Source organism: Lepidochelys olivacea (genome assembly GCF_965140295.1).
Source record: "Lepidochelys olivacea isolate rLepOli2 genome assembly, chromosome: 2".
NCBI lineage: Eukaryota > Metazoa > Chordata > Testudines > Cheloniidae > Lepidochelys > Lepidochelys olivacea.
The window spans coordinates 182483417-182502455 of NC_140412.1; the positions used below are offsets into that span (position 1 = coordinate 182483417).

The 19039-nt window shown below is 42.9% G+C and overlaps 1 protein-coding gene across 1 annotated transcript in view; it reads right to left on the reverse strand.

Moving 5' to 3' along the window:
• Positions 1 to 424: 424 nt before the first annotated feature.
• Positions 425 to 19039, reverse strand: part of BMPER (BMP binding endothelial regulator) — a 187207-nt gene continuing 168592 nt past the window's right edge. The window contains exons 14-15 of the mRNA XM_084619654.1: positions 12778 to 12908; positions 425 to 921 (exon numbers count right to left, since the gene is read on the reverse strand). Of these exons, the coding sequence (XP_084475780.1) occupies positions 740 to 921; positions 12778 to 12908 (313 nt within the window). The 3' untranslated portion in view covers positions 425 to 739. The remainder of the gene's footprint in view (positions 922 to 12777; positions 12909 to 19039) is intronic.

The window sequence follows — 19039 nt, forward strand, 5'->3', positions numbered from 1 at the left end:
TGGAAGTCATTTTATACAGTGATTCAATGAAGCATAAAATCCAATCCCTAGCTTCTCTGCACCATTAAACCCTGTCACCAATCACTAGACAGCTCTGAGATAAACATGAAATATTCCTAGATAAATCCTCCATCTCCAGAGAAACGTGTTTCCTGTATAACTGTAAATCCAGGTTCTCTGTTGAAGATAATCCGGTCTGGCAATGCTCTGGCCCGAGAAAAATTTCCTGGGAAACTACATCTTTATGTAATGGCAAAGTCATCCAATGTTTTCATGCCACTATATTGTATTAAAAACACCTGTTTTATTTATACAATGACTCAAATGGCTTACAGATTAGGATCCTACAAATAATACATAAACTTTATAGCAAAAAATATACATAAAATAATTCATCCTTCCATTGTTTACATAAATGATGTATATTTCTCTGTGTGTGTATATATATATATGTTGTATTTATATTTGGTGTACAGATGTGTATTTACACACACACAGTATACATTATATATAAATAAATGTATATACGTTTGTGTGTATATATATAAATAAATGCATATATGTGCCTGTGTGTGTATATATAGACACATAAATATACATACACACACATATATACACAAACATTGAGTATGTGTGTACTTTGCAGAATCTGCATACAAACAGTGCAGTCCTTCATTGGCTGTGAGCTTCAAAGGTATGAAAGATACCAACATTAAAGTCCTCAGATATAGAACTAATGTCACCGTTGTGGACAGAGGACTGGCTTGATGCATCTTCCTTTGTGATGAACTAAGTTTGCTGGACAATGGCAACCTGCAACACATGGCTTATTGCATGGACCAATCTCATTCCAGTTGTCACATGTTTTGACACATCCAGGGCCACAGGTATCATACACTGCACCATGTTTACACTGGGTTGCTGAAAGGCAGTTAAAAAAACAAAATACGTGATTGATAAAGATCACATGACTAGGATTAAAGATATGCTATTCTAATTACATTTTTTAAAACCACAGTGCAATCCTTTATCTCTATAACATGTTAGTCATAGTTGCAGATATTTAATAGAACATCATAGCATCAGAGACAATCATATGAAAAAGTGCTTTATATAGAGATTCTGCTACATAGTGCTAAAGATGAGCGTGAACCAAAATCAGATATCTAAAATAATCCTGATCTTTGTGAGAATTCTAATCCGGATACTAACTTCAGAGCTGTCTTTATCAGTATAAAGTGCAGAAACAAAATTCTGGATCCAGAATACCTCCAAACTTGGGTAAAGTTCACATCTAGAACCAGATCTGAATTTTATAGTTTAGGCTTATCTCTGCTTTGACTGTATAGATGGTATAATGCCTTTCATCTGAGATTCTTGCAACATTTTACAAAGGCAGATAAATAACCTCATGATGTCCATTTTTCAGATGGGGAAACCAAGGAACCAGAAAGGTGAAGTCACTTGCTCAAGTTTCCATTAACAACCAGTGGCAAAGTTGACAGTGACAAGTCTTCCAACTCACAGGCATTGCTTTTAATTTCACTAATAGAATTGTACATTGCAGCAAGTCAAAACGGTGCTGTGAGTTCAACAGCAACACCACATGTTGGGGGGAAAAAACTCTGCTATCCACTTATATCAAGGGGTCACTGAGGTCAGTGCTTCTTATGTTTGGTGAGGCCAGTATGTGCCCCATGCAGTTGACATTTCAATGTATTTTCAATATAAATGACTATGCAGGGCTAAGCTACCACTACTAGATTAGAACGTTCAACTCTTAACATTGTATACTCTATTCCAGTATGGAGAATAATACATGGCTCAACAATAAATAAAAGGCTATTATTCTTTCAGAGGGCTGTGCTGAAGAAAGCACCATCAAGCGGTTTACAAATGGCAATAGACTCACAAGTATCCAGAATCCTATCTTGCTATTTACAGTTAAGTGGCTGCACAAAAAAGGTTGCTTCTCTCTTGAGAGGTATTACAGGTCCACTACTTTTTAAAGAATGCAAGTCACACCGATTCTGTTAGAGACAGAACAGGGCTAATTTTTTCCATGTACGGGGCTTAGAATGCCATTACAGCATTGCCATTATTCACAAAGAAAAAACGAGCAGAGATACTCTTATTAAAATACAAAATCTTGTAGTAATGTCATGCTAAGGTTAGGACTTTAATCACTAAGGCCAGATCTATACTAAAAAGCTAGGTTGACCCAGCTACATGGCTCGGGGGTGAAAAATTCTGACCTAAACCCATAGGTGTAGTTTGACTGCTATATTTTGAGGTGGGGAGGTGCAAAGTATGGGTGTGCCCCTGCACACACACATGTGCACACTGTAGCCATGGCTCACTGGCTCTCTCCCCCAACCTGGACTGGATACCTGGGCTGGTGGTGCTGGGGAGGGGGATGGGACGGCTTAATGATGGAGCCCCAGCTGCTGCTGGCTGGGGTCACTCTGGCACCAGCTGCTGTGGCAACATGGCTGCTCTGGTGCTGCTGTGGCCGCCTCCCTGCTCGTGCTACTGCCGAGGGGGTGTCACATGCCAGGTCCCTGTTTTCCCCCTGCCCATTCATGAATCCTCTTCCCTTCCCCTCCCCTTTCTTCTGCCCATTGTCCCCTGCCCCATTCCCTTCTCTTCCCCCTGCCCCATCCCCCTTTCGCTGCCCACTGTTTCTTCCCCCCACCCCACCCCTCACCCTGCCCCCCTGCTCGCACTCCCTGTTGTATAGGAAACGGGCAGGCACAAGGACCCAGGAGGAAACATGACGGGGTGGGGGAGGCACAGCATGGGAATTAAATGATAATTACTGTGCAAGTGGAATACTGGAAAATACAATAGCTGACATTTAAACCTGTTTGGGCATTTCACATTTTCAATTGTGATTGATCCAAAACATTCCACTTTGACTTAAGTCAACCAACAACTAAAAAAAAAGAAAAAAAAGGGGGAAAAAAGTTAAATATACAGTTAAAAACCTCCCCTGGATTGTTGACATGGGTCATTACCATGTAGACACAGAAAACAGAAGGGATGCTTTCATGTCCACCTTCTGATGCAAATACTTTTTAAAAATTTGAACACTAGTGATGTTAACTTTCCTAATATGTTAATACAAAACAAAAACTTACTATCAATGTTGCAAATAATACAGCATTTTGCACTATTACCAGTCCACTAGCATTTTTCCACTCATCTTCAAAAACATATGTTTGGCATTGCTGCTTACAATCTGGTCCTGACTTTAGGCTTTTAACAACTAGCTCCTAATTGTCCATATCTATTACTGCATTAATGGGAATTTACAGCTTTTAGTTACCCACTTGCAGAGAAAGTCTCTTGTTGTTCCACTGCACAAAAACACAGAGATCAAATATGAACTTTTGAACCGCTTTGTTTTTCACTGATATCTGGCAAATCTAGTTAAGATAATGTCTGATGTCTAATAAGAGTCCCAAACTGCTGCCTTTCTCAAGTCGGCCTCCAGCTGCTTTTCTGCATTCTAAAGTCTACCGAACTTTCTGAGTTAGGATTTCCAAATGACTACAGAGTGCAGCTTTTTCTGTTATGGTTGCCCAGCCTTCCCTTTCCTGGTGTTTCTTAGGACATCCAGTCTGGGCCTCATTCATGGTACTTGTTGCTTACAATTTGGATTCATCATTTCAGGAGCATTCTTGCCTGTGGAAGGGAGGGGACCTGAACAAACCCTTTAATTATACAGTTTTGCCTGTATTTCTAACTGCTCCAGTGTCTATCAAATGTTCATTAAAAAGTTAGAAGCTCTCTCCTCTCTCACAGAGGCACACAGAGGAAACTGACTAGAGTAAGATCTAGGAGAAATTCCACCAGGGACAAAATTATTTGGGGAAAAAAAATTGTGCACTTTAGACTTAAATTCTGCAAATGAGAGGGAACCAGGAGGACAAAACAGCTGGTTGAAACCAACATATAAGTGGAAATGATGACATCTGGAATCACCCTCTAACAACAACCCTTAATACACAGGAATCAAAGGAGAAAATCGCTTAGCTGACAAGAGGTCGTGAGAGCCAGTCCCTGGATGAAGTGGCTTTCTCAGTTCTACTACCTGCACCTCCCTCCTTATCATTGCCCAAACCATGCCTTCGCTTTTCTTTAGTATTGCCACAGCCACCCCTTCACAGGGAATTACTTCCCCCTTACCAGACTGAATCTTCTACATACGTCTTCTGAGCTCCAGAGGCTAAAAGTTAATACTCCACTGCCCAAATACCTTTGCCTTCCCCTCAGTCATCCTGGCTAGAATGTTTCTTTTCCTTCCTCAGCCCCATAAACACCTCTCCTCTGTCTTCATCTGCCCCACTCTCTCTCTCTCTCACCTCCTTTTTCCCCACTCTGTCACTCCCTCACCAGCCCCCTCACGTCTCTTTCTATCCTCTTAAACCTCCTTCCCTTATTTCTCCCCTTCTCTCACCATCCCGAGCTCCTTACTCTTCCCCTCATATGCTTTCTTATTCCCCATATCCATCCTCATAGCTTCTCACTCTCCCCTCAACTCATCTGCTTCCCACACACCCCTTCTTGCCCTTCCAAATCTTCTCAATTTACACATTGGTCTCACCAACCCCTTCATACCATAACCCATCTTTTTCCTTTTTATCCTTTTGTAACAAATCTCCCATTCACTAATGTCTTCTCCACACCCTTCTCTTAGTGTCATCTTAGATCACCTGTGCACTGTATGCCTTAAACAGCAGTGAACATGTGCTATTCATTTAGAAAATGAGTAGCTAGAGGATCCACTTTCTGGTTAGAGGGGGGGGGGGGGAAGTGTGTAGAGAACAGAACATATATTTAGTCTCCTGCGCATCCCATTTGGCTGACAGTCCAGACAGCATAAGTATTCTAAAGAATATTATTTAGCCCTGAGCTAGGCATACAGCATTCTGGGTATAAGAATTGGCAAGCACACGAGACCTGTGTTTTATAACACACAAAAGAATAATTAAAACCTGACTTTATTAATAAGTACACTCCATTCCCATTAGAATACGAGCCTTCCAAATATCCTGCAGTCTATGAAATGTCAAACAGGAAATGAAAGTCACAGATTACTAAATTTTATGATATATATATTGTTTCATAACTAGAAATGTTTATCCCTAAATAGGACGAAATAATGGTAATGGTAGGGTTGAACAAAAGGCAGCTAAAGCTTAAAACCTTGATACTGGTTGTTGTTACCATAAGAAGTGTATGGAGGCACTTTATTTTTTATGAGGTCCCTGCGCAGTCCATACAGTTTTGTGGTATAAAATGTACCATCCTGACACCACCCAGATATTGATAGTGTGAGCTGAAATAAAGGTCAGATGATCAAATACAGAATATCTGCTGGCCCGTGGATATTTGTAAATGGGAACAAGATTACCCTTTGGAGGAACTGTAGAGGCCCTTTGTGATTTGGGCCCCCTTAAGTCCTTTTGCAAATCTGAGCCATCACTGAGATTTTCAAATCCCAGGGAATTTAGAGACACAACTTCCATTACAATTAATGAAAAATGCACGTACAGATCACGAAGCTGGCTTTGAAAAAAGTCTCAGTCCTGGCTAGGAGGCCCAGATCCCAATGAGATTTGAGTGTCTTAGGCTATGTCTACAGTACAGCCTATGTTGGCATAATTTATGTAGCTTAGGGGGGTGGTTTATTCACACCCCAAGCAACATAAGTTACACCAACGTAAGTGTTCATGTCTCCCATCAGCATAGACTGCCTTCCCCAGATGTGCTGCCCCGGCACAGCTGCACTGGTACAGCTACGACACTGCACCACTGTCTGTGGAGACATGGCCTTACTTCCCCCTTTGAAAAGTCCAGCCCCTATACTTTATTCTCGCCTTCCAAATGGAGTATCAAGTGGAAACTTACTCAGACACATGCTACTTTCCTGAGGAGATCCCCAAGGATTTTCAACCAAAAAAGCACGAAAAGAGTGCTAGTGTTTTTGAGGGGATGTTACAGAGGTAAGAAGTTTCTACAAATGTCCATTTTAATGACGGGGGGCGGGGGGGAGAAGGGTTGTCTTGACTAATAGCCTTTCAAGGCCTTGGTAGAGGATTTATGGACACCCCTTGCTCAAAATGTTGTCTCAAGGGGTGTTTTGTCCTTAGAAAAGTTCTTATCTTTGATGACACTGTAGAAAAAAGGCAAAACGTTTTATCACTATAGACATCCCCTTATTAAAGGAGTCTCTTTCACTGATACAGCGCCATTCCAACCGGCTCATGCTTACAGGGAACATTGCATTAGTTTCCCATTTGTGTCAAAGGAAGCAAGAGAGCATTAGCTGCTACAATTGTAAAAGTTAGGTTAGGCCACTGGTGTACTGAAACCATTGCCTCTCATGACGACTAATGTTGTCTCATTGGTTCCTAATACTCCCCGCTCTATCTCTACGTATAAAACAGGAGATGGATTGATTGTAAACTCTTTGGGGCAGAGGCCATCTTTCCATTCTGTTTGGACAGAGCCTATTACAGTGGGGTCCTCGTCTATTACTAGAGATCCTAGGCAGTCCTGCAATAATAAAAAGTAAAGAGAATCCAGGCAGCTCATGAAAACAAGGCAAGGGCTGTTTTCTTCAGGCTCCAGTCTGACCTGCTACTGGATGCATCAATGGATTAAAATGACACATGTCATTAATGCTTTATGGGGCCACATTTAGGGAGCAGTACATTCACATAGGCACATTCTGTCTGGATTTCTCTGTTCCTTTGTAAAGAATAATTAGAGATTTCAGGAGCACTCATATATTTATCTGTTTCATTCATCCCTTCCTGCTATTGTATCCTCCATGTAATGGAAAATTATGGTGCAAGGGTAGACATTGAGTCACACAATCACCAGAATAGATCGCAGAGTAACAGCTCTTTGACCAGCAGAGAGTATCCCACTCATCTTTCCAAACTATAATTAAGCCTGCAAGTCTGTCACGGAGGTCACGGAAGTCACAGATTCTGTGACTTTCCAGAACCTCCGGGACTTCAGCAGCAGCCTTGGGCCAGCCGCACCCGCCGCTGCCGGGGCATTCTCGGGCCGCCCCGCACCGCCCCTCCTCCAGCAGCAGTGGCAGTCCTGGGTCACGCCGCCACACCCACCCCTGCACCTGTGGTGTCCCCAGGCCACCCCCTGCCCCAGAGCACCCAAGATTTAGTCAGGGGCATATAGTACAAGTCATGGACACGTCATGGACCATGAATTTTTGTTAACTGCCTGTGACCTGACCATGACTTTTACTAAAAATACCCATGACTAAATCTAAGTCTTAACTATAAGACTTCCTCCCTCCCCCAGGCTGCAGGGACACAGGGAGAGTGCCACTGCTGGGCATCTCCATGTGCCTCCCCTCCATGTGTCATCCCTGGCAGCGCCCCATGTCATCTTTGGGAGCATCTTGCCATTTTCACCCACAATTGGGGCAAGATTACCATGGACAGTTGGGTACTGGAGATCTCATTCCTGCTGGACCACTGCCCCGCCCCCCCCCACCTCCTCCTTGAGGACCCATCCCATCAACTGATCCTCCAACAAGAGGTGTATGCTCTGCTCCTCAAGGGGGCAACAGAGCCTGACACACTTCACTACAGGGGACAAGGCTTCTACTCACCATACTTTCTCATCTCAAAGAAGGGCGGAGGGCATCGTTCCAGTCTAGATCTTCGAGTGCTCAATGCATTTATTAAAAAGTCCAAATAAGGTAGGGTCATGCTGGCATTGATTATCCCCTACCTACCTGAAGGAGCCTGGTTCATGGCTCTCAACATGAAAGACGCTTACTTCCACATGGACATTCACCCAGCCCACCACAAGTTACTCCATTTTCAGGTAGGGCATCAGCATTACCAATTGTGGGTCCTCCCATGTGGCATAGCAGCAGTGCCAAGAGTGTTCACAAAAATCTTTGCCATAGTAGCAGCCCAGATGTGCTGCCTAGGCTACTCAATATTCCCCTATCTTGACAACTGGCTCCTGGTCACACTATTGCAACAGGAAGCAACCTATGCAATCCTCTGTCTTTGCAATCTCCTGGGATCCCTAGATATCTGCGTCAATGAGGAAAAGTCAGTGTTGATACCTACATGATGATATATTTCATGGGGGGGGTGGGGGCGACTTGACTCCAGCATGGTGAGGCTTTTCTCCCAGCAGACCGCTTCACAGCACTGACATCCCTCATTGCAGATGTGAGTCGCAGACCACGCACCACAGTCAACCACTGTCTCTCCCTCCTTGGTCATATGGCAGCCTGCCCTCACATGACACCACACATACATCTCCATGTGCATTGTCTTCAAGCTTGGCTCTTCTCCATCTGCAGACCCAACAGAGACCATATAGAGTCCCGGAGGACCATTCCCAGGGCCATGTTGTCCTCCCTCACATGATGGTCTGACCCCTTCAAGCTGTGTACCTACCAGGCACCAAGAATTCCTGGGCCAACATGCTCAGCAGGACTCTGTACCTCAATCACGAGTGAGAGCTACCTGATGCCACACTCCTGTACCTCTTCATGAAGTGGGGCATTCCCCATTTTCTTTGCTACTCACGAGAACCAAAAGCTGCCCCTCTATTGCTCCAGAGGGAGGACTTTAGGGGAGGACTATCAGGGCAATGCTCTCCTCCTCCCCTTGACAGGCAACCTCCGCTACAACTTTCCCTCCATTCTCCTCCTGCCAGAGATGCTATACAAGGTTCACCAGGACAGAGCCACCATTATACTCATAGCCCCATTCTGGCCCTGTCAGTTCTGGTTCACGGACTTCCTCACACTGTCCGCCTGCACACCACTCCACCTCTGCACACTCCCAGGCACCAACTCCGTGGGTGCTCCAGGGCTGGAGCACCCATGGGGAAAAATTAGTCGGTGCTCTGCACCCACTGGAAGCCAACCTCCTCCTCCCCCCACCCGAGCACGCTGTGTCTCCATTCCTCTGCCTACCTCCCAGCACTTCCCGCCCAGCCGCCACCAAACAACTGGAGGGGGTGGAGTTTGGGCGGGGCAGGGGTGAAAGGGGGCGGGGCCTATTGGGAGGGGTGGAGTGGGGCAGGTCTGGGGGCAGGGGGAGGTCAAGCACCACTGGCAGGAGCAGAAGTTGATGCCTATGCATGGGCCCATTGCCACCACCACCACTCACTGAGCACGGTATCTATTCCACTGGTCTTCGACTATCTCCTTGCCCTCAAGATGTCAGACCTGGCCCTCAACTCTATTAGAGTGCACCTGGGAGCACTCACTGCCTTTCTGCCTCCTATGGATAGCTCCTCAGCGTTTATGCATCCCACCACTATCAGCTTCATGAAAGATTTACTCAACACCTTTCCACCAAGACTAAAGCCCACGCTGCCATGGGATCATAATCTCATTCTCTCTGCCCTCACAAAGCCACCCTTTGAGCAACATGCTCATTCTCCCACCTCTCGATGAAAGTGACTTTCTTGGTGGCCATTACCTCACCCACACGAGTCAGTGAAGTCACAGCTATGATGGCGGACTCCCCCTACACAATATTCCACAAGGACAAGGTGGTCTTATGGCTGCCCCCTAAATTCCTCCCAAAAGTGGTGTCTGAATTCCACCTAAATCGGTGCATACACCTGCCAGTTTTCCACCCCAAACCACACACCTCCCCTACTGAAAGAGCCTTGCACTCCCTTGATGTCTGACGTGCACTGGTGCTCTACCTCCCTAGGATTCAACCCTTTTGCATTTCCAAATTAGTCTTAGGTACATCTGTGAATGCTACAACTCAGGCTGTCAATTATTCACAGTTAACTCACGCGATTAACTCAAAAAATTTAATCATGATTAAAAAATGAATCATGATTAATTGCAGTTTTAATCGCACTGTTAAACAATAGAATACCAATTGAAATTTGTTAAATATTTTGGATGTTTGTCTACATTTTCATATATATATATATATATATATATATAAATGAGAGAGAGAGAGAGAGAGAGAATTCTGTGTTATAATTGAAATCAAAGTGAATATTATTTTAATTACAAATATTTGAACTGTAAAAATGATAAACAAAAGAAATAATATTTTTCAGGTCACCTCATACAAGTACTGTAGTGCAATCTCTTTCTCATGAAAGTGCAACTGACAAATGTAGATTTTTTTTGTTACATAACTTCACTCAAAAAACAAAACAATGTAAAACTTCAGAGCCTATAAGTCTACTCAGTCCTACTTCTTATTCAGCCAATCACTAAGACAAACAAGTTTGTTTACATTTACAGGAGATAATTCTGCCCTCTTCTTATTTATAATGTCACCAGAAAGTGAGAACAGGCATTTGCAAAGCACTTTTGTAGCCAGCACAGCAAGATATTTATGTGTCAGATATGCTAAACATTCATATGCCCCTTCATGCTTCAGCCACTATTCCAGAGGACATGCTTCCATGCTGATGATGCTTGTTAAAAAAAAAAAATGTGTTAATTAAATTTGTGACTGAACTCCTTGGGAGAGAATTGTACAACCCCTGCTCTGTTTTACCCGCATTCTGCCATATATTTCATGTTATAGCAGTCTCGGATGATGACCCAGCACATGTTGTTCATTTTAAGAACACGTTCACTGCAGATTTGACAAAAGGCAAAGAAGGTACCAATGTGAGATTTCTAAAGGTAACTACAGCACTCAACCTAAGGTTTAAGAATCTGAAGAACCTTTCAAAATCTGAGAGGGATCAGGTGTGGAGCATGCTTTCAGAAGTCTTAGAAGAGCAACACTTAGATGCGGAAACTACAGAACCCAACCCACCAAAAAGAAAATCAACCTTCTGCTGGTGGCATCTGACTCAGATGATGAAAATGAACATGCGTCGGTCTGCACTGCTTTGGATTGTTATCGAGCAGAACCCGTCATCCACATGGATGCATGTCCCCCGGAATGGTGGTTGAAGCATGAAGAGACATATTAATCTTTAGCGCATCTGGCACATAAATATTTTGCAACGCCAGCTTCAACAGTGCCATGAGAACATTTGTTCTCACTTTCAGGTGACATTAGAATCATAGTACAGAAAGGGACCTCGAGAAGTCATCTTGTCCAGTCTCCTGCACTTGTGAGAGGACTAAGTATTATCTAGACCATCCCTGACAGATGTTTGTCTAACCTGCTCTTAAAAATCTCCAATGATGGAGATTCCACAACTTCCCTAGGCAATTTATTCCACTGCTTAACCACCTTGACAGTTAGGAAGTTTTTCCTAATGTTCAACCTAAACCTCCCTTGCTGCAGTTTAAGCAACATTGTAAACAAAATCGGGCAGCATTATGTCCTGCAAATGTAAACAAACTTGCTTGTCTGAGCAATTGGCTGAACAAGAAGAAGGACTGAGTGGACTAGCAAACTCTAAAATTTTGCATTGTTTTATTTTTGAATGCAGTTTTTTTTGTGTACATAATTCTACATTTGTAAATTCAACTTTCATGATAAAGAGATTGCACTACAGTATTTGTATTAAGTGAACTGAAATATACTATTTCTTTTGGTTTTTTTACAGTGCAAATACTTGTAATAAAAAATAAATATAAAGTGAGCACTGTACACTTTGTATTCTGCGTTGTAATTGAAATCAATATATTTGAAAATGTAGAAAACATCCCAAAATATTTAAATAAATGGTATTCTATTATTGTTTACAGGGTGATTAATCACGATTCATTTTTTTAATCACTTGACAGCCCTAGCTACAACCAATCCAATATACCCACATCTGATAGAGTCATGGCACATGCTATGCAAGCACAGGCCGCCACATCGGCCTCACGGGTGGACGTTTCCTGACAAGGCATCTCTCATGCAGCAACGTGGTGCTCCGTTCACCTGTTCATGACACACCATCCCAGCGCACAAGCAGCAGCAACACACATTCAATGGGACAGGCTGTACTGCAGACCGCACTTCCGTTGGAATCCTCGCACCCACCTCCGCACTGATCACTGCTCGTGAGTCACCCAAATGTGGAATACACTTAAGAGACCATCAGTCGAAGAAGAGAAGTTATCTACCTGTAACCAGAGGTTCTTCAAGATGTGTCGTCTCTGTCTGTATTCCACTACCTGCCCTCCATCCCCTTCGCTGAGGACTGCATTCCATTACAGTAAGAGAGAGACTGGAGAGGTGTTGATCTGTACCACCTCTTATATCCTCAGCTGGGAGCATGAGTAGACATACAACACACATGCGGGTCAACGGACACTGCTAAGAAACACTTCTGGATTCAGGCACAAGGCATACACGTGCACCCACGTGTGGAATATAGATAGGGATCTCGCATCTCGAAGAACCTCCAATTACAGGAGGTAACTTCCTCTTCTCTGTAGAAATAATTACTTGCCATTAAAGCAGTGCAAATCACATGGGAACTTTGCCTCAGTGACCAAAATTAATGCACATGAACACTATATATTTCTATGACAGGCTGGGATTCTCTCTCTCAATATACCGATAACATACCATACTAATATGCGTGTGTGTGTGTGTGTGTGTGTGTGTGTGTGTGTGTGTGTGAGAGAGAGAGAGAGTGTGTGATTATATATATTTTATAGACACACGCCTGTAGCTTAGAATGTAGGCTGGCTGCTTATCAAATTTTAGCCTAGCCATTTATTGATTTCCATTTTTTCCCCTCCTATTATAATGATATAAAAAATTTCAATGTTCTTTCCTTCAGACTGTGCATTAAATTGCAACAAAGCAATCAGAGTATGCTTACCTGCACAATGCTGCTCAGGTTTCCATTGGACTTTCACCCCTTCTCTCTGACAGGTTCGGGCATAGGCAAGGAATGACTCACAATAGCAGTTTTTATGAACTGGACACTCACACATATCTGTTACACAGGACCTGCAAAAAACAGCCCAGAAACAAACAAGGAAAAAAAGTTTTGAAAAACAGCCCTCAAGGTTTGGAATTATTTTTTATATAATCATATACAGTTTAAAGCTGCAATAACCTGTGCTGGAGAAATGGCAAACAGGTTGAACACTTTTTACTCCCAAATCCACACAGAGGGTCTAATCTCTGCAGTTCTGCTATACTCTATTCTATATGCTCAGAGCTCCCAATTACATCAATGGGAGAGTCATATCAAAGTAGATAGCCCAGAACATGAGAGTCAAGAGCTGCCATGCAATGAGGATCCAAGGCTGTACGCTGCAATTAGGGAGCAAGGCAAAGACAATTTGTAGCAAAGACAATTTTGTCTTCATAAAGGCTCCATCTCAGCTCTACTGAATAATGTCTATTGCAACAACATTTAAGATTAATTCCCAGATTTAAGAGCATTATAAGGAGCAATGAAGACACACACAGTTACTATGCTATGAAGCCCTCAGGGTTCATGAAACAACTAGAGCACAGCAAAAATTTTCAGTTGAATAGTAAAATCACTAAAAAATGCAATTACAGGATGACAAAAGCTATTAATTAATTTGGCTCAAATTTGGCAAATACTTTTGGCCAGATAAATTAAAATTTAAATTTTGAAAATGTTAAAATATTTCATTTTGACATTTTTTATTTTTCATTTTGAAATGTTTTGTTTTGAAATTTAGCTAGAGTTGGTTTTAAAGAGATTTACATGTACAAATACCTCAAAAATGTAACAGCTAGAAACCTGAAAAAAAATTTTTGTTTCAGTGAGAAAAACTGAAAAATATTAGTTTTGGCTTGAAACAAATCAATTTTTTTTCTGCATTTTTCAGGTCGATCACCAAATCAAAACAAAACATGAAAAAAAACAAAACCCCAAAACCAAAAGCCACAAAACTCCCTAAGAACCAATTATTCATTCAGCTCTCAATTCAACGATCTTATTTCACTGAATAATCATAAACCATTGGAGTAAGTAAATCTGCTACTGCACATGTCTGTATACAAAATTAGCTCATCTAGAACATGTGTCAATTAGGCACAGGCTGAAAACACAAGAACTGATAAGAGGCAATGGATTTGCAAAGTTTGCCATTTGTGTATGCTTTATATTGTTGCAGTGTGCTGGAAACGTTAAGGGACTGATTTTCAGAGGTGCTGGGCACCCATAACTCTAAGTGAAGTCAGTGGGAGCCTGTGGCAGTGCTCAGCTATCTGAAAATCATTTCCCATTTTAGTATTCAGGTTCATCCCCTATTTTGTTCACTAGGATTAAAGCTATGTTTTAGTCACGGGTATTTTTAGTAAAAGTCATGGACAGGTCACAGGCTGCAAACAAAAATTCACAGGCCTGTGACCTCTCCATGAGTTTTATTAAAAATACCCACCATGTCTAAAACTTGGGCAGGGGTGCTCGGGAAGGGAGGAGGAGTCCAGGGGTGCCACGGGTGCTGGGGGAGGTGACCTGGGACCCCCGCTGGTACTGGGGGAGAGGTTGGCGGGGCTTACTACCAGCTCTGTCCCTGCAGCTCATAGACGGCGGAGGCAGGGCAGGGGCTCCTCTGCTGCTCCCGCCATAAGCGCCAGCTGCTGCAGCTCCCATTGGCGGGGAACCACAGCCAATGAGAGCTGCAGGGGCAGGGCCTGCAGGAGCTTCAGGGTGGCCCCCCCACCCCAGGTAAGCACCCCCACACACACCCCAAACCCTTTCCCCTATCCCTGAGACCCCTCCCACACACCCAAACTGCTGCTTCTGGCAGCCCCTGGGCCAGCACCAGCTACTGCAAAAGTCATGGAGGTCACGGAAAGTCACAGAATCCGTGACTTCCGTGACAGACTCGCTGCCCTATGTACGATTCACTGAACAAATTCCCCTTGATGAGTATCGTCCTACCACAGCATGCCCGCAAATCTTCATTGACATCCCAAAGCAGTGCTCTGAATGCATCAGGCACTGTTACTGAACATAAGTGGTTCCATCTTCCCCATATCATTTAGGAGGTATATCTCAAGGCTTGCCAACTTTCTAATGTCCGAAAACCAGACACCACAGCAGGAGCACAGGAACCTCCCTCTGTCCCTGCCTCGCCTCTTTCTCTGAGGCCCCGCCCCCACCCACTCCTCTCTCCCCATCCCTGGCTGCTTCCCTCTCCCCCTTCCTTGTCACTCGATCCTCTCCACCTTCCTCCCCTCCCTCACCAGCTGGGCTCCCTCTGCTCCAGGGCTGGGTCAGGAGATGCAGCCCCTGATGCAGAGCCTGCCTGCTCACAAGATGGAGGTTGGAGGTGGCCCTGGCTGAGCAGGGGCTGTTGCGGGATGATGACCCTGCACCTCTCCCCCACCCACAGTAACCAGACTTTTGTATCTCGTCAGTACATCTGACTGGAGCTGCACAGGTCCCCTTTCGACCAGACTTTCCAGTTGAAAACCAGACATGTGGCAACCAATATATCTCATTTCACAAAGCAGATTCCTGATGTGCTATCACAGGAAATTACTGTTGCAAAGAGAGTCTGTTGTATTTCCTGAAGACCTGTTAAGATATCAAGATAGTTTTATTCTCTCCTAGGCATCCTGTTATCCTCAACTAACCTTGCCTTATCAGCTTTTACTATTATGTATAATTCTTCATACAATAATTATTATATTATTGATATCCAAGGTGTTGGAGAGTGGGGAAGGTAGGATCATGCTTGCTTATGGCAGGCTGGCTGTGTGCATGCTGAGTTTCCACTTCGGGACTTATAAAACGTTACATTTGAGTCACTTCATCTGGTTTTGAGAACACAAAAATCACAGAGCTTCCTGCTGTGAGAGTTTCTGGCCACAGGGAAGAATGCCAGTTCCAACACCAAACCAGATCAGTTGCCTTAAGTTTAAGATAAGTCTCCATGCACAAAACAATGCGTCTAGATGAGCCAAACCCACAACTCCAGTTTCAAACACCCATAGACTTTGGACTAGTTTGGATCCAGATCCAAACAGCTCTAGTTCTTAGCCACTCCTTCCTGCCTGGATAAGCATCAAGGCTGGTATGGGTAACATTAAATATTCCCTAAGAAAGATAACATATGAGTGTCAGAATGAACAGTTCTCTAATTTACTCCACTCTTATTGGCTTCAAGTTATTTCTACTTCTGTGAGTTGTATAAACCTGGGAAGAGCTGATGGGCCCAATCCTCTGGTTTGGCTGAGGTACAATCACAAGGGGTATGTGTGTTGTTTTTGCTTTGTTAATTAATTATCACTGCTGATCATTTTTGTACTTATTTAACAAAACTAAAAGTAAACAAAACTGTATAAAAGTTAATATTCGTCCATCATCAAAATAGAGACATTTTTTCTAATGAGATTCTTTAGTAACAAAAGTAATAAATTAATATTGAAATTGTTTGTTTAAAAAAATCACTTCTGAAGCTACAACGGAGAAAGTATTTGACCTATTAGATAGCAAAATACAGTCACTACTTCCCTCTCGTGGTCCAAGCTGGGAACTCCAGGCAATCCCTTCGTGTGATTGAAAGGGCAGCTTTTTGGGAGAACTTCAGGCAAAAGATGCTTTTTCTCTGAAGCCCGAACGATTGAGAGAAAATAGGGTAAATACTCTGGGTCAGTTTTAAAAAAAATATTTTTCTTATATGTCAGTAAAATTCTTAATTTCAATCTTATTAGATTTCCATTGGGAGTTTGTGTTTTTGTTTGGTTTGTTTTAGTTATTGAAACTTCCTCTGCCAAACAAGCAGCATGCCTCCTACTCCCTGCCCAGAAAACAAACAAACCATAGATTCTTGAATGCAATTTACAAGTTCTAACGCTGATCTGTGTCAAAAAAAAAATCTTTGTGATGTGGACACTGATTTTTGTTTTCTTTTTTCAATTTTGTTGCTGAGCCATGTCCTGCACTCCAGGGAATGATTTCAAAGTTCTGCTCCCCATCCCCTCTTTGCATCTCCTCTGATTCTATCGAATAAATTAGGAGACACTAATAAACAGATAGCTATAGGGATGTATCTGGAGGCTTAGGGAGTGTCCGTGCCCTACAACTGAAGCCCAGTTTCACCCAGAGAAACACCATTTTCTTATGATAGTATATTCTCTAATAATGGAACATTTTGACTTTGCTGTCCTCTGAAGTGTTCCAATTCTATTCCAAGGTGAAAACTTTTGTTTAATTAGACTTAAGACTGAGTGTATACAGGAACAGTCCAAGACATTTTGCCAACCAGAGCAGAAAACCTTTTTGGTGTCCCTCCCCTATTCCAGTAGAGCAACCAAGTCTAAATAAATAAATTAAAGGCGGCCAATCAATCAGTGGAGCAAAAGCCACACACCACACACCCAAGTGGCACAGCAATATAGCTAGAAGTTGGCACCCAGGCTGATGGCCATGATTGCCTGCCCCTAGACCAGCCCTGAGAGTACACATCAGTAACCTAAGATAAAAACATTACAGACGTATTGTAACATTCCCATAACCAAGCCCAGGAAATTCAGAGTTAAGGTTACACTTAAAAAAAAATCCCAATGTGTTAGGTAAGGAAGTGCAGTAAGGCAACCAAAACAGCCTTAATTTTGCGCTGTAGTGACACCATGCAATAAAAATATGATTATGATAAAGGCATTTTAGTATTTGTGGTCCTAAATTAGATTAAACTGATTTTAAAGACACATTAGGGTTTTAAATATATATCTTCCCTTTCCCCCCACCCCACCTCCCCAGTTTCACCACCTTTAGCAGTACGACAAAATCCTACACAGGGATCAAAAACTACACAACATGGGGGTTAGAAAACAGCTCCCTGATGACACTACAAGTTGGTTCAGGGGCACCCACTGGTTGAAAGAGCAGGCACACTTCCCTTATGTAAATTAATATAATTAGTTTATTTCTGGATACACATGCTCCCTGACTTATGCAATCGTTCCGTTCTGGAAAGCCTTGCATAACTCGAATTTTGCGGAATATAAGTCGGAAACATATACCCAAAGGTTACTCAAAAAACAAAAACAAAAAAACCTAACTCCTATTTCTAGCTTATGCACTTTTCCGCAAGTGCGAGTCCGCATAAGTTGAGTCTTGCGTAACCCGGGGAGCGTCTGTACATACAAATAACCACCTATTGTCAAACCACCAGGCACTTGTGTGATATTACAAGAAACATTGTGTCCAAATTCATTAGGATGATCTCTGTAAGCATCAGAAAAATCCTGAATTCAAACAGGGCAGTGAAACTCCTCATTCTGTTCCTATAACCTTCGGTATACCCTGCAGTGTTCTCCGACTTCAGTTTGGATGTGCTGTTCTTCAGAAAGGAACCTTCTTGATAACAAGAAGTGATTAACTAATTTGTGGGCTTATGTAAATAATGGACTGATGCCCACGGCTGGAGTGGGACTGATCAATTTAGAAAGATACACCCCTTCTCTTGTCTACTACAGATGAGATTGCAGTGGAATGCATCTTTAGGTCTACCAAGTATGGAAGTGGTATTATACAGGGCGAGAGTAAGACTAAATAGAGTTCAGAATGAAAAGACAACAGAACTTCAAATCTGCTTGCATTTTGTACAGGCTGAGGAAGAAGTGGGTTCATTCAGGACCTAAACTCTATTCTTTTCTGCCTTAACTTCCTATATTGAGGATACTTCAGAGTAAACTGGGGCCCTTTTCAAATCACTGGCCTGGAGCAGCCAGTTGTTTACTCTTTTGCTGGGGACAAATATCTCAAACTGGATTCCTTTTGATGCTGTATATACTTTGTGTGTGTGTGAGAGAAAGATGGCACTAATAGGGTGTGTATAATCACAAACTGTTGCAAGGGGAAATCCATGAAAGTGAAGGCATCCGGCAGCTGTCAGACACACCCTTGCGTTAGACAGCCCACATTGCTCCCACGTCTTCAAAGCAAACCAGAGGACTGCACTTCTTCAGCTAAAGGCCTTTTTCACATTAAACCATGGAAAGTGTCCAAGTCCCATAAGAGGGCAGAGAAATGAATCCTATGCTAAATGTACTATTAAAAAAGAAAAGAACAGAACAGAAGAGCAGCACAGTGGTTGCTGCTGCCTCTTACAATGCTGGGCAGTATTGAAATTGCAGATGTT